The sequence below is a fragment of the Serinus canaria genome, chromosome 5, assembly GCF_022539315.1.
Source record: "Serinus canaria isolate serCan28SL12 chromosome 5, serCan2020, whole genome shotgun sequence".
NCBI classification, from domain to species: domain Eukaryota; kingdom Metazoa; phylum Chordata; class Aves; order Passeriformes; family Fringillidae; genus Serinus; species Serinus canaria.
Window position 1 is genome coordinate 7,598,670 of NC_066319.1, and position 14,729 is coordinate 7,613,398.

General features: G+C 43.4%; 1 protein-coding gene across 1 annotated transcript; it reads left to right on the forward strand.

The window, feature by feature from the left end:
• The first annotated feature begins 5,265 nt into the window (after positions 1-5,265).
• FADD (Fas associated via death domain) lies at positions 5,266-8,707 on the forward strand. Its single transcript, XM_009097190.4, has 2 exons — positions 5,266-5,770; positions 6,081-8,707. Exons 1-2 carry the CDS (start codon positions 5,392-5,394, stop codon positions 6,365-6,367), a joined length of 666 nt encoding a protein of 221 aa, XP_009095438.3. The 5' UTR covers positions 5,266-5,391; the 3' UTR covers positions 6,368-8,707.
• Positions 8,708-14,729: the final 6,022 nt, after the last annotated feature.

A 14,729-nucleotide genomic window follows, 5' to 3' on the forward strand; every position in this document is an offset into this window, starting at 1 on the left:
TAATTACATGCTTGTAAGAAATACTCCAAAGTGGTGCAAAATGGCTCAGTTTTCTGCAAAATAATTATTTTTGTTATCCTAACCTTTATTTTATAGCTGCTTGGAATATTGTATTTTCTAATGTAAAGAGGGAGAATGAAGAAAAACACTTTAATTTACAGAAAATAAATGTTATTGTGGTAAGTATTTACCTTTTCATGGTTTTATCTGGTTTAGGAACTGGCAATACAGCAGCTCCGGAAAATAAAGAACAAATTATGCATAGTCTGCAGAAATGAATAAGTATTAGCTTCCAAGCCTGGCAATCAGAGCTGCTGGATTATTTCCCTGTATGAATACCCACTTCCAGTTTGGATCTTAATTTGCTTTGCTTTGCCCTCAGCCAGTCACAGAGCAGGAACTGAACTGAATAGAAATAGAAAGGGCCCCAAAAGAGATCTAATGATCATACATTTTTATTCAGGGACATTTTGTCATTTCACAATGACATTCCTCTACAAACAACCCTTGCTCTCTGTCTTCTCTGTTCTTCTGTTTTTTCCAAGTGCAAAACTGATGTTGCAGAGCTTAAGTAATAAATATGGTTTAGAGGAATGAGGTGTGTTGGGCTAATATATGCACACAGCTTTATTGACATGTGAAGTGTTTGTTTGAATGATTTCGTACTTCAATGGTATGATGAAAATTCACTACAAAAATAGGTAAAAAGTCAAGTCAGAGGTTTTTAGCCGGAGCAAATAAACAAAAGTCTACAATTTACCCTTCCCCTAACGTTAAACTAACTTCTTCTGCCAACAATAACACAACAGAACTGTATCAACAGAATTATATCAACACTTCTGCTGTTTCAATATTAAGTTCAAGCATCTGTTAACAACTTATTGCTTGTTGTTGTTAGTACTTGGCCAGATATTTTTATCTGTATACAACCTAATCATGGCAGAGTTCACTCTCTTTTCTGTACTTATTTACTTTTCCCACACTCTGCTTCTAATTTTCTCTCTCAACCCACAATAATTGGACATTTCTTATGGGCCCTTTTGTCAGGGACAGTTTTCTCCTAAGATCCTCAGTCTCTTCACAAATGAGTTTCTTTACCAGAACACGTCTTTCTAGACTGGATGTTATAGCAACAGAGGGGTGATAGCTGACAAAATAAACATGTACAGATCAATTCATTCCCAAATGAAAACACAGAAATTGTCTTCTCTTTGCTGAAAATGTGCATTTTACGGTTTTGCAAAAAATGGGTGGGAGGCGTTGGATAAGTACACTAAGAAATTTTATGGAAATCAGTTTATTCAGCATAGGAGTAAAAAAGCAAGCAAGCAAACTAAAAACCTCTTGAAGCCCAGTTCTGCTAGTAGGGAGAGGGTTGGGGCTTTTTATGCAAAATCTCCTCTTATCTTGAAGCCAGCAAAGGAAAAAGGAGATGTTGTGAATTTCCTTGGAAGACAAGAGTAGGTATATTAAAAGAAGTGTACAGTCACCTGGGTCTCAAAAGAGAAACAGCTTCTCAGCACTGTGTGTGCCAAGGTGTTTGCCCAATCTGTCTCGCAGAATTGTCAGGACACAGATTTTAAACCCCCCCTGGGATATGTGCTATTGAATTGCATGGGAAATAAAGAAAAAGCTGCTTCACTTAAAAACACAGCAGCTCCCAAACACTCCAGCTTCTCTGGACCAGCAGAATGATGCTTGCCTTGGCTGGAAATAAGGAAGGATCTTCCCGAGTTTCCACACAAACGCACCTCAGGACAGTTCCACACTTTGCCATTGTTGCAGTCCCCACATGGGTGGTTTTGTCTGGATGTCCTGGTGGCTGACACCTCCCCGAGAGCTCTTCTGAAATGAATCCTTTCATGCTCTCTTTGCCCTGCTCCTCCAGCAAGGACCGTGAAGTCAAAGCTAAGTCCGAAGCACTCCCAGGCTTCGAGCTCCCTCTGCAGTATTTTGCAAGGACTCATCTTTCCCCGAGAAACCTGAGGATTATTTGGTTAGGAACTGGATCATTCACAGCACTTCCATTGAAATCTGAGCTACTCCAATAAATCATTTCTATTAAGTTTTATTCTGACACAGAAGCACTTACAATCTGTTAGGCTCACCTAATACTTTCTTTGCCAAAGTCCCACTGCTGTAAATCAACAGCAACTCCAACGAAGGGGAGAGAGAATGATGCATCTGACTTCATCATCAGAAGGCTAATGAATTACTTTATTATACTATGTACATTGTATCTAAACTGAATCTGCCAGGCACTCACTCTTGCTCACAACTGCACTCATCTCAGATTCTCTCGTGACTGCCCCATGACAGTCCCACAAACACACTTGGCCCTGATAGGCCAAGGAAGCAAAACATCCTCACTTTGGGTAAACAATCTCCATATTGCATTCTACTTTAGCACAACACAGGCACAGCAAGCAAGATAAGAATTGTGTTTTCCTTCTTCTCTGCTTGTCTTACAGTTTCCCTCTGTTCAGAGGGCATGTGAATACCACACCCCACAAACTGCTTCCAAAGGAAATCATTGGAATAAAGCAATTTATTGCTTGGAGTATTTTCATCAGTGAATGCATCCAAGTCAGGTCCAGTGAGAATAAAAGACCCTGCTCAATCACTCTGCCTTCCAATAGGAGTGAGTTTAAAAGCATTTAAGAGTCTTAATTAAATATTGATTTGTGTCTTTCAGTTTCACTTTTGTTACTGATTTAGACACCTTTGGAATTGCATAAATGTGCAGTGTCACGTTCACACTCCTCTTACCTCAGTGCTGAATCTGGCCACCAGTGCTTTGTATGAACTGATTAAAACCTCAGTTGATGTTGTTTTTAATTGCATGTCAGGGTATAGAGAATAAAGGTATAAAGTGTGCTGATTTGGACTTCTCTCACACAGATTTGTCTCTGAATCTGGATGGTTGCCATCACCAGGCACCATGTGATTTGGTCCCTGCTGTTTTGTAGAGTCACCTTCTCTGGCAAAATTTAAAAGAAATTTTATTTAACTGGATTTTATACTCCTTATACCATTACAAGGGTTACTCCTGCTTCATAAATTAATGCACACACAGAAAATATATTTCTCCTATGCTACCCTTTTTGTTGCTTACTTTCCTTGAGTTTAAAGTATATTCAGGGCTGCAAAAAAAAATACACTTCTTAAATCAGGCACATCTTGTCCCAGCTCAGATTCACAGTGGCAATTCCTCTCACTCTTTTCTTGGCCATGAGACCCTGTAACAAGTTAATTCCCTTCAGTCTGCAGCATTTAGGGAATAAACAAAAATATCTAGTGGGTTTATCTAAGGAGCACTTGTGCCTGTGGGAGTTTTAAAAATGTTTTGGGGGTTGGTCTTCACGTTGGAATGTGAGAGTGAAGACAGAGATGAGGAAGATGATAAAGTGTTTAAGTCCATTTATCAGTCAGAAACCCTTCTATAATGAGAGAACACAGGTCTGTGAGTGTGCTGTAAGAATAATAAATTAAAGTGTGCTGGAAACAACTTAGGAACAGGATAACTTGGGGAATCAACATGCCAGTGCTCACAGAAGGAACAAGTCAATCTCTGAACTCTCTGAACATGTGCTGAGAAGAAAAGCCAAAAATCACCTACAAAACAATGGAATGAACTTGATTTTCCCATTTAAGAAAAGTTCACAACCTTTCACCTTGTGTAAGAGTCACCTCTAAACTACAGGGACTTAACATTTGCCCTATTTCTTGCCTTTTAAAGGTCAGGAGGTGCTTTGTGTCACAATTAATCTTCATGAGGAACAAAGGCCAGGCTGCATGCCCTGTGCTTCCAGGGAAAGGCTGGGGTCTCTGGGGGCAGCAGGGGCACACAGGGAGGGCAGAGCCTGCTTCCCTGGGCAGCTGTCAGGCAGAGATCCATGGGAATGGCATCTCTTTGGGAGGAGGGCTCTGCTGGGGCCTTTCTTGCTCTTGGTGGAGAAAGCCATTTATAGAATCATAGAACCATGGAACAATTAAGGTTGGGAAAGACCTCTAAAATCATTGAATGCAGCCATTAACCCGTCACTGCCAAGCCCACCACCACGTCTCAAAGCACCACATCTGTACGTCTTTTAAATCCCTCCAGGGATGGTGACTCCACCCCTTCCCCATGGCAGCCTGTTCCAATGCCTGTCCAACCTTTCAGTGAAGAAATGTCTCCTAACAGCCCGCCTAAACCTCCTCTTGTGATTTTCTTCTTGTCCAGCCCCTTTTCCTTGGGAAAAGAGACCAAGCGTCTCCTGTCTCCATGCTCGTCTCAGTGAGCTGTGGTGAGCCAGAAGGTACCCCTGAGCCTCCTCATGCCTAGGCTGAACCTTCCTCCTTGTGCTGCTTTTCTTTCCACCTTTTGAAAAAAACAAACCCACATAGATTAACTCTTATAGGGGTAGGTGTTCACAAGAAGTCCAATGATTCAATTTTAACCAGGAAATCTACAGTTCCCCCAACTTCAGGCTTAGACTGGTGAGGTCACACCTTGTGTCCTGGTGTGGGTTCCGGGATTCAGGAAGGCAATTGAGGAGCTGGAGCATGTCCAGAGAAGGGAATGGAGCTGGGGGAGGGTCTGGAGTACCAGGAGAGGCTGAGGGAGCTGGGAAAGGGGCTCAGCCTGGAGAAAAGGAGGCTTTGGGGGACCTTGTGGCTCTGCACATTTCCCTGACAGGAGAGGGCAGCCAGGGGAGGTCAGGCTCTGCTTCCAAGGAACAAGTGACAGGACAAGAAGAGATAGTCTGAGCTGCACCAGGAGAGGTTTAGGTTGGATATTAGGAAGAATTCCTTTGCAGAAAGGGTGATCAGCCATTGGAACGGCCTGCCCAGAGAGGTGGTGGAGTCACTGTTCCTGGAAGTGTTTAGCAAAAGCCTGGATATGGCTCTCAGTGCCATGCTCTGGTTGACATGGTGGTGTTCGGTCATAGATTGGACTCGATAAGCTCCGAGGTCTTTCCCAAGAGAAGTGATTCTGTGGTTGTGTGATTCTGTGATTCTGTGACCTGGCCGCGGCTGAGGCACCGGGGCTTCTCCAGAAGCACGACACCGGCAGCACCTCGCTCGGTTCCAACACACGCTCTGCATTCAGCAGCACCAAAGCAGCCGGTTCGCCCTGGGAGGGGTTGGGGACAGAGGGTTCCCGACCCCAGCTGAGGCGGCGGCGGCGATGGCGACGGAGCGAACCCCACACCTCACAGCGGCGGCACAGCCGCCATCTTGGGGCGGGCGGCGAGGGCGGGAAAGCCGCGGGTCACGTGAGTTCCGGGCGCCGCTCGGGCCGGGCGCGGGTCGGGTCGGGTCGGGTCGGGTCGGTGCCGTGCCGTCGCCGTGCCGTCCCTCCGGTGTCTCTCCCTGTTCCCGGGAGGTCACTCTGCGCAAACAGGAATGGATTTCCTCACCGGAGGGTTGGGACAGGACGCCGAAGTCCCCCCTGCGCGGCCTGTGCCGGGCGCGGGCCCCGGCGCCGTGGATCGTTTCCTGAGCCTGCAGTTCTCCATCTCCTCGGACCTGTCGGCCGCGGAGGTGAATACCATGAAGTTCCTCTGCCGCGACAAAATTGCGAAGCGAAAGCTTGAGTCGGTGCAAATCGGCCTGGAGCTCTTCAGCATCCTGATGGAGCAGCAGGTGATCGCGCCCGACCAGCTGGGATTCCTGAAAGAGCTGCTGCAGCACATCAGAAGGCGCGATTTGCTGTCACTGGTGGAGCAGTTCGAGCAGGCAGAACTTCATGCCCCTGATGATCAGCCTGATGTGCATGAAAAACGTAGGTGGATTATAATATATATTGAGAGGTTTTTTTATATAGTTATATCCCCGCATATATGACTCCCAGCAACCCCAGTAAATGTGTACACTAACGTCTTTCGGGGTGGAATTTTTCCCCCTCTTTTTTTTCTTACTTTTCTTTTATCTTTTGGGATTCCAAGTCTATCCAGTGGCTTCTGTAGAACTCTCAGTATGTGCAGTGCAACAGGAGTAGTGGCATTTTGCTGAAATAAACCAACAACTTCTAAACATTTTCTGGAGTTTTTTAGGAAATGCATGGCTAACTTGATGTGCTTCTGCTGTTTCAGGTCTCCTGAAGGTAGCTTTTGATGTCATTCGTGCCAATGTTGGGAGAGATTGGAAGAAGCTGATGCGAGAACTTGGGCTGCCAGAGGTGAAGCTGGACAAGGTAGAGACAGCCTATCGATATGATTTGGAGGAAATGGTTTTTCAGGCACTTCGGGAGTGGCAGAAGTGGAAGGGGAAGGATGCAAAGGTGGCTGACTTAATAAAAGCCCTTCAGGGCTGCAACCTGAAATTGGTGGCAGACTGGATTGAGGACAAGCTCTCACAGGTGAACAGTGGAACAAAATGAAAACAGTGTAAAACCGTGAATGAAAAAATCAGAGTGCCTTCTTTTCTTCTGGACCGAAATAATTATCACTGGCTGCTTATCATCCCACTTATTTATGTGCCTTAATTTGTAGTTTGATGCTTATTTCAAGATATTTTAACTTTCACAAGATCTGAACTCCATTTTGTAGAAATTCTCGCGCTTTTGTTCTCGCAAAATTCTTTTGCCACTCACCTGAAAAGATTTGCTTTGCTGCAGGCACTTCTCAGATGCATCTCCACTGGAAATACATCCATGGGACACTTCTGAAACAACTGCAATTTAAAATTTCATGGAGATGTTGGATTTTTTTTTTTATGGCCTGTTAGAAATATAGTGTGAAAAGGAGAAGGAGTAAAGCTTTCAGCTGGGTGCTGGCTTTTCTTTTGGAGTAGCAAAAAATAATAACTTAGGTAATTTGTCAAATATATTTGCTCTTGATGAAAGTATATTAAAACAACTGTAACCTCAGACTGCAGTGCAAGAGGGACACTAAATATTCTGGTGGCTTTCTTGGAAAAAATGTGCCTGGATTTGAAATTGAAGTCAAATGTCTGCACCAAGTGCCTTCAGCATGCTGAAGTTCTCCTGAAACTGTCCAAGAGGCTGTGTCACAGATGTTCACAGCAGCCTCTTTCCAAAGCTGGGGATGCTTTGGGGCTCCTTGCTGGGCATCCTTCTGTGGCCTCTGTCACAGAGGCTGCTGGTGTGTGCTGGAAGGTGTGAGCCACTCTCAGAGGGAGCAGGATTCATCAGCCTCTGGCAGATGCAGCTCTCAGCTTTCATCTGGAGCAACCTTCAGCCAGTGGCCTTCACACCTGACCTACAGCTGGAGAAATTGCACCATTGCACAGTGCAGGACACGCAGGGCTGTGGAGGCCTCAGGGGGGAGAATCCCATGAAACCATTACTGCTGGAACAGCTGTAGGATCATGTGTTTCTGCAAACATCTCCCAAGTGCCTGGCCAGATACTGGAAGAGGTTTTATTGCTGCTGCACCTGTGGGACTTCAGCTCTTTCCAAGTTGTTTTTATATGGTGCCATTGCTGTGAAGGCCGGGTGTCAGCACATAACCTGTCACTGCTCTGCAGAAACAGTGTAACACTGATGATTTTCATTGCACATTTGCTTGCTCTAACAGTGAGGCTTGAATACTTTATTGTAGTTAGTGGAAACTGCTGTAAGTTCACATGATAGAAAAATCATTTCAGTCAGGGTTTTTTTCCTCTTCAATGATTCTTTTCCACATTCCTAGAAGTGCCCAAGGCCAGGCTAGATGGGACCTGAAGCAACCTGGTCTAGTGGAAGGAGTCATTGATAGGAACTGGATGATCTTTTAGGTCCCCCCTGCCCAAACCATTGTGTGCTGATTCTCAGTATATTTCCAGTTTGGTATATTTAGTATCACTGGTTGTATCCAAGCGAAGGAGTTGTCACCTGTCCGTCTTTTGTGCAGAGAGTTCTCCGAGTTCTTATTCCCTTTACTTGTATCAATTGTCAATTCCAGGCTCCCAAGAGGAGATGCTGAGCTTCAGCTGAATGACAAGCTCAGGTGTTTTGGAGATTTTCATTTCATAGACATCAGGAGTATCCATTCTGCAGTATCTAAAGAAAAGGATTGCTCCAGCAGCTCTTCCTTCCTGCCTGTGAGCAATCCCTGGGAGCAGAGGAGTGGAAATGAGCAGGATGTTATGTGAGTGCTCAAACAGCTCTGCAGCAGCTCCAAGTCCAATCTCTGCTGAAGTGCTTTTCTTATCCACTTCTACTAAGTCTTCTGCTTCAACAAGGAGATCTATGTGGGATAGGAAGAGTGTACTGCCTGCTGCATACAGCCAGGATATTTTAGGAATCAGTTGGAATAACCTGTTGGTTGTAGCCAAGCACTCATCAGCCAAGCACTCACAAGAAATATTCTGCTTCAGGAGGTAAAAACCTCTTGTTTCTCTAAGGATTTTGTACCTCCTTTTACTGCGTCTGAAAGCAATGACCTAGACTGCATCCATCTGTGCCATACCTTAGAGCCAATTAAGATCATTTTTATGAGATATTAAAATGTTGTTTATGCAAAAGCAAAATCAACTGAAATGAAGGGAACAAAATTTTTTTAGGAGGGAGGGATAAAAGGTACAATTTGTAAGGGAGTGTTTTCTGATCCAGTTGACAATCTTTTATTTTCAAATTAAGCACCTTGAACTCATATGCATATTTTTGATAACTTGAATTAAAATTTTATATTGTGTAATTCCGTGTACATTTTATTAAAAATAATTCTTAAAAAAACCAAAATAAACGGAACGCGGGGGGTTTTTTCGTTTGAAGGGATTGCTGTCTGCAGTAAGATCTCTGACTGGGAGAAAGTGGATGTTAAGGACACTCTGAAAGCAAGGAGTGGTGCTAAACAGGCATTGTGTTACCTATGTCCTTCTTGGGACATTAAAGACAAAAAGCAGTGTTTTGTCATTGAGCTTCTCAGAAGTGCTAAACAGGCTGCAGTTTGCCAGCAGCAGCAGCATTTGAATGCTGTCACTCAGGGAGGTGTAAGGAAAAGAAGATTCCCTGCCAGCCTTCAGGAGCCCAGACTCGAGTCCCAGTGTGCCTGGGAGAGAGGCTGCCTGTGAGTAGGCTTCCTTCTCTTCTCCTCTGCTAGCCATGCTGTGCTAAGGATGTTATATTTGTTTTATAATTAATTAAAAGCCCAGCTTCTGGTTTAGTCTAAGCTTGGTCAAGCTTTTAGAGGACGTGCTCAGAACGAATTGACAGAGGCTCGGGTGCTCTGTGGAGTGTCAGCCTGCACTTAAAGCTGTGAGTGAGTAAGACAAATAACTGAATTGCCCATTTTATCAAATCCTTTAGGATGCTCTGCAAGAGTATCTGCCTGTGAGGAATTACTCAAACCTTTTTCTTTTTGGTCTCCTGAGAGTAATCTTTCCTCACAGCCTTGAGAAAACAGCACGTCAAAACATGTGGAGAGATAAAAGTGCCATCTCATGAGAATTCTCATCTCAGAGGATTGTTTCTCCATGTCATTCCTCAGTCCCTTTCAGCACTGGCTTGCCATTGCCTATGATTTTTGAAGATACCAATTATAATCACATGTTGAGGTGGTTTTCTTTATTTAAATTGCATTATTTTCATTACTGAGTTTAAAAAAGTTTTCTAGACTATTAATTAAATATCCTCTTACACAAATTGGTTGTTGTAAACATTTCAAATACAAAGCTTTGGTTTCCTTTTCTCCATTCTCCACACTCAGGCAGCTGCATTTCCTCCAGCCTTTGTTTCATTCCTAAAATAATTGTCTCCTTTCTGAAATCTAATTGCTTCATTTAATTGTTTAATGAAGAAAGCTTAATAACAGACTGTGTCTCCAAGCTCTCTGTGGCACTCAGCATGTTCTTAATTCAGGCTTTTTGGCTGAGTATTTTCAAATTCAAATTTACTTCTAATCATGCCTTGTGCCCTTCTTCTTCTGCATGAATCACCTGTATCCTTAAAATGTGTTCTAGCATGAATATTTTTCTAGGTTGTCTTTCCTCTTTGATTAATTGCTTTTCTCTGCCAGTGTTTTGGTGCTCTGGTGGAATTGAGAGAAATTAACTCAGTATAAAAATTTATGGCTTCTACCATAAAAATAGGAATCGTGGTGGTGAGCTGAGGGTAGGGGAAGGAGTTGTGAGGAGAGATTCAGGAACTTTTGGAGAATCTGTGTTTCAATAAAAACTGTCACAGCTGAGGATTGCTTCACAGGAGCAGGGTGTGTTGCAATTGTAGGTTCAGGGAGAGAAGGAAGCAGGGCTTTACTCAGCTGCTGGGAAAGGCAGAGTCATGCAGCTCTCTCGTGGGAATCTGCATGGAACCAACTCCTAATCATTAAATAGTCCCATCCACAGACCCATTCCTGCTCCTGCCTCATTCCTGAGAGCATTACACATGCCTCTTTTGAAGCAGGCTGAAGTGAAAACAACCGGCTTGTTCTTGTGCAACGTGATGTAATAGACACCATTGAAACCCCTGAAGCTGGCCATCCTGGTTCAGTTTGAATTCGGTGATTTCTCTGACTTGATGGGTTTTGGAAGCTGAAAGCCTTTTCCAAGTGCTCTGTGTGCTTGTCCAGTTCCTGCGTGGATGGTGGCTGAGCTCTCCTTTCTTTGGGCTTCTAGGGCTGTGTTGGTGCAGGTCACAGAACTCCAGGCAGCTCTCCCAGTTACCAGCTCCTGCAGCAAAGTGGAAAGGTTTGTGTGTGTTCTTTCCTGGATAAAAAATAACGACTCTAAGGGAGGTCTTGAGCCGTCTCCGGTACAATGTAATAAAAAAGTGCCTTTGCTACGGAAAGCAGCTTAATGTCAACTTTGTATCTCTGCTGAGTGCTTCAAAAAGCTGTCAGACTGGTATTTTATATTTACTACATAGTGTTCAAGCCTTGAGAGCAGGCGCTGGTGCTGTGTGAAGTTACACAGATATACAACTGGACCATTGTCATGGCAGAAGTAAAAAAACCTGGGATTTTCTGTGGGAGGGTGTTTCATTTACAAGTGAGCCTGGCTTTGGAGAACTTCTACAGAAAGCAATAATCGGGCTCACAATTTTTAAAATTACTTCTTCTCTGTTTCTTAATTCTGCTAATCCTATTGATCACAGCAGGAGTGTTAACTTTAAAAAAATGATTTGCAGAATTTAATCTGAGCAGTTCTTAGCAGGCCTAACTTCTAAAAGGGTTGTAGCAGCTGTACTACAAGTGTGCACACCACCTGTGGCAAAAGGGGAGTACAAAGTTTAAATTTCTTTATAAAAGTTGGTGATTTTTTTATGCAAACCTGGCACTAGATTTTGTTGACAGTGAGCATATAAAGTGTGAGAAAGGTTTGACATAAAAATGAAACTATAAAACTGTTCTTGCCATTAATGTCCGTATGTGAACAACTGAGCTAAATCTTATCTTTGTTTCCCTCCCAGTCATCTCCTGAGAGGTGCTTTCTGTCACTCCCAGGCATATTGCCAAATTTTGAACAGAAATTGCCGAGAAAATGTGAATAAAAAGGGCGCAGCACTGGCAGGTCTGTGCCTCACATCCCACATTGTTTAATTTATGTTCTGCTCAGCATAAGCAGAATTTATTCACAGCTTCTTGGCTGTGAAATCCCTAACGTGGGAAAGCCGGGATAGCCTGAATTCCCCCCAAAGCCAGGGTTGCCATGGCAATCCGAGTGCACAGCAGTCCACGGGGCATGTGGCCACAGCACGCTGCTCCCAGCCATCCATCCCAGCCAGCCCACAATGCTGGAAGCTCTCACCAATTGTGGGATTTGCTGCACTCTCCACTCTGACCATGTCAGGAATCCAAAATCCGAGGGCAGGAATGGAAGTGAAACTTCTTGGTGAATTCCCTCAGTTCCACTTCTCGCTGGAACAAGACATGTGAGGGAGCAGGGCTAAATATTAAAAAATATAATTTTTTTAAAATTTTGTCCTCAGCACCAGTTTAGCATATGGTGCTTCCATTTCTGTTTCCAGCTGGAATGGTAAAGCTGCAGCTTGTGTGTGTCACTGCATGTTTGTGCATGAAGCAGCTAATATATATGCAGATGAATTAAAACTAATTAGAGCTAAAGTCAGCAAAGTGCACATTTCTAGCTAACGACTGTGTGCAGCTTTGTTACATGGCACCTAATTAAGTTATTCACTGTGGACCTGTTCATCCAATTTTCTGTAAACCATGTTCTACTTTTTACAAAAGAAGGAAAAGAAGAAAACAAAAAGAACAACTTCATGCAAAAAAACTTATGTCTGAATCTTTAAATCAGAATGTCAAGTTCCACATCTGGGCTGTGAATTTTCAGGGCTATTAAATGTTGAACTGTCTTTTAGAGGACTGTGTTTATAAGGCACTTCACCTCATGCAGTATTTTTTTCCCTTAATTCCTGGAATGTCATGGTTAAAGGTCTCCAGCCCTGACTGACTGAACTTTTTCTCATATGACTTAGTGGCTGAGGAAGAATTTAAACCCCTTATTTTCACATAAGATCTGAGCAAGAAGCAACCCCACACCCTGGCCTTTGATTGTAAGAGTGATTTTGTGGAGGGGACCCTTTTTTTCCACCCTGCTCCAGTAAATAAATATGCTGGGGAATAAAGGTGCTTAGCCAAGGTTCCAAATAATCCCTGAGCTCCTCAGGATATGGAACTGATGCTTGTGCTCCTCCAGCCTCTGGGGGTAACTAAAAGCAGCTGGAACATGGCATAAGGTACCCTGATCATGATTTTCTCCCTAGGAATATCTCCTCCTTCCACCTGATTTGCCTTAAAGTGGGAATGGAAGTGGGAATCCTCATCAGAGATGGAAATCCTCAGCTCTAGAAATTCCTGATTCTTCCCTAATCACTTCCACTGGATAAGATGCTGAGTGGTGTGAAAGGACCAGATCATTTTTCAGCTTGAAAGCCAAAGGCAGATTTGAGTCCTGTGAATTAAGGTTTACAGAGGAGTCTAGACCAACAGACCCAGAGAAGATGCCATCACACAGCTACTTAACCAAATTTAATGTCAACCAGCACCTTTGAAAATCCAGAGTTTGCTTTACACACAATGTTTGTCTGTTTCCTAGGTTAGTATTTTCACTGGTTTATGGTTTACTACTATTAGGTTTGATGGAATTCATGTTGAACTGACTTTTTCTGAAGGTGATTTCTTTACTAATGGGTGATTCAAATAGGCTTGAGGTAGGTCTTCAGCCAGAAGGGGCCTCACCAGCAAGTCTGATGTCTGTTCCTCAGGTCTGACTTGTGGGGAGCTCCATTTGTTTTGTGAGGGCTGAGAAGTTCCCACAGGCTAATTCAGAGGAATTAGAGAAGGAATTATAGAGAAATCAGATCCCAGTTTCTTTTATATAAAGGGTACCTGGAGTGCCCCACAGGCTTGTCCCATTTTCTCCTTTAAAAGGTTACTTTCATCCCTTATCTCCTTTCTACAAACTCATCCCCCAGCTCATCATTAAATGCTGAATAATTCCAACACTCAGGCCTGAGGGAGGACAAACCCTCATTTACTTGGAGGTTTGAAGAGAACTCTGACAGTTCTTGAATCACCCCTGGTTATTCAGACAGCCTGTTCCAGTGGTTTCTCATGAATTCATATAGGGTATGACATCCTCATCTAGGGAAAAATGGGCACAGATGGAATTGCCATGGTACCTGTAAGCAGGTCAGGGAGTATCCTGGTTCTGCAATCTTACCATGTCCCAGCAGCAGTGGCAGCTTCCTGGTTTGGTTATTGGGGTTTTTTTCCCTATGCAAAGAGAAGGAATGGGGGAGCTGCAGGCCACTGGGAGCTGCCAGCTTCTCTCAGTCATGTATTTTGCTACTACAAAGGTGGCATTATTAAAAGCAGACAAAAAAAGCCTCTAAATCATGCAACCAAAGTGAACCCCAGAAGCTGAAAAACCCTTCCTTTGTGCACTTGGAAACCTTGCTATGACCTAGCTGGTGTCTGGATTCAGAGGCTTTTCAGCATTTTGTCTGTAATTGAGACATGCTACCTCCATGAGCATTGAAAACTGGGAGCCAGGAACCATCCCCATTGCTGTTGCTAAACATTCTGACCCTGACAGGAGAAAACAACCCAATCCAGCAAAGCATTACTGGATTTGACAGATAAAAGTTTAAATTATCACTGTTTTGGCTAGCATAAAATTTGATTATTCTGTTTACAGCAAAAATCTGGTACTGCAGAATTATTTGTTGTATCACTTATGCCTTCATATTCCCTTATTTGCTGAATATCCATGGGCATGTGGCAGCTAAATGCTGAATATTCATACTGGGAACCTCACTGTTTGTACGTGGCTTAAAGATGTATTAAAATCAAACTGGTGCCGTGTTATTTTGGTGAAAGGAAACTGCACATTTGATTACAGGAGAGAAAGAAAGTATTGGACATGAAAATTACGTGTCTCCCAAATCCTGATGTGCTTGTGTGTGTGTCTATCCACATATCTGTGTGTGTAGAGTGTACGTGTTTCCTTATGCATACACACACACATACCCCTCAGTAAAGTTATTTGATATCATCTGGAAAACACAATTTTCTTGACAGGGCTATTTCTCAATACTCCTTCTCCAACTTCTGTCTGTCCCCTATATGCTCTGTACTGCAACTGTAAAGAAGTATATCCCTATGGCAATCTCCAAGAGCAGTCAAATTCTGGTAGAAACAAAGGTGGCCTTTCTGGGCCAACTCATTTATAAAAAGTACAAATTCAGAGCCATCTGCTGCATCTCCAGGATCAGCCAGAGCAGGAGTGATTTTGAGCCATTGTTTTATTCTTACAGGTTTAATTGCAAGAATTGG

Excerpts from the sequence above, each read along its gene's own strand:
- FADD (XM_009097190.4), top strand. The coding sequence starts at position 5,392 with ATGGATTTCCTCACCGGAGGGTTGGGACAGGACGCCGAAGTCCCCCCT. Across the intron at positions 5,771-6,080 it reads GCCTGATGTGCATGAAAAAC|GTCTCCTGAAGGTAGCTTTT; the intron begins GTAGGTGGATTA and ends CTGCTGTTTCAG.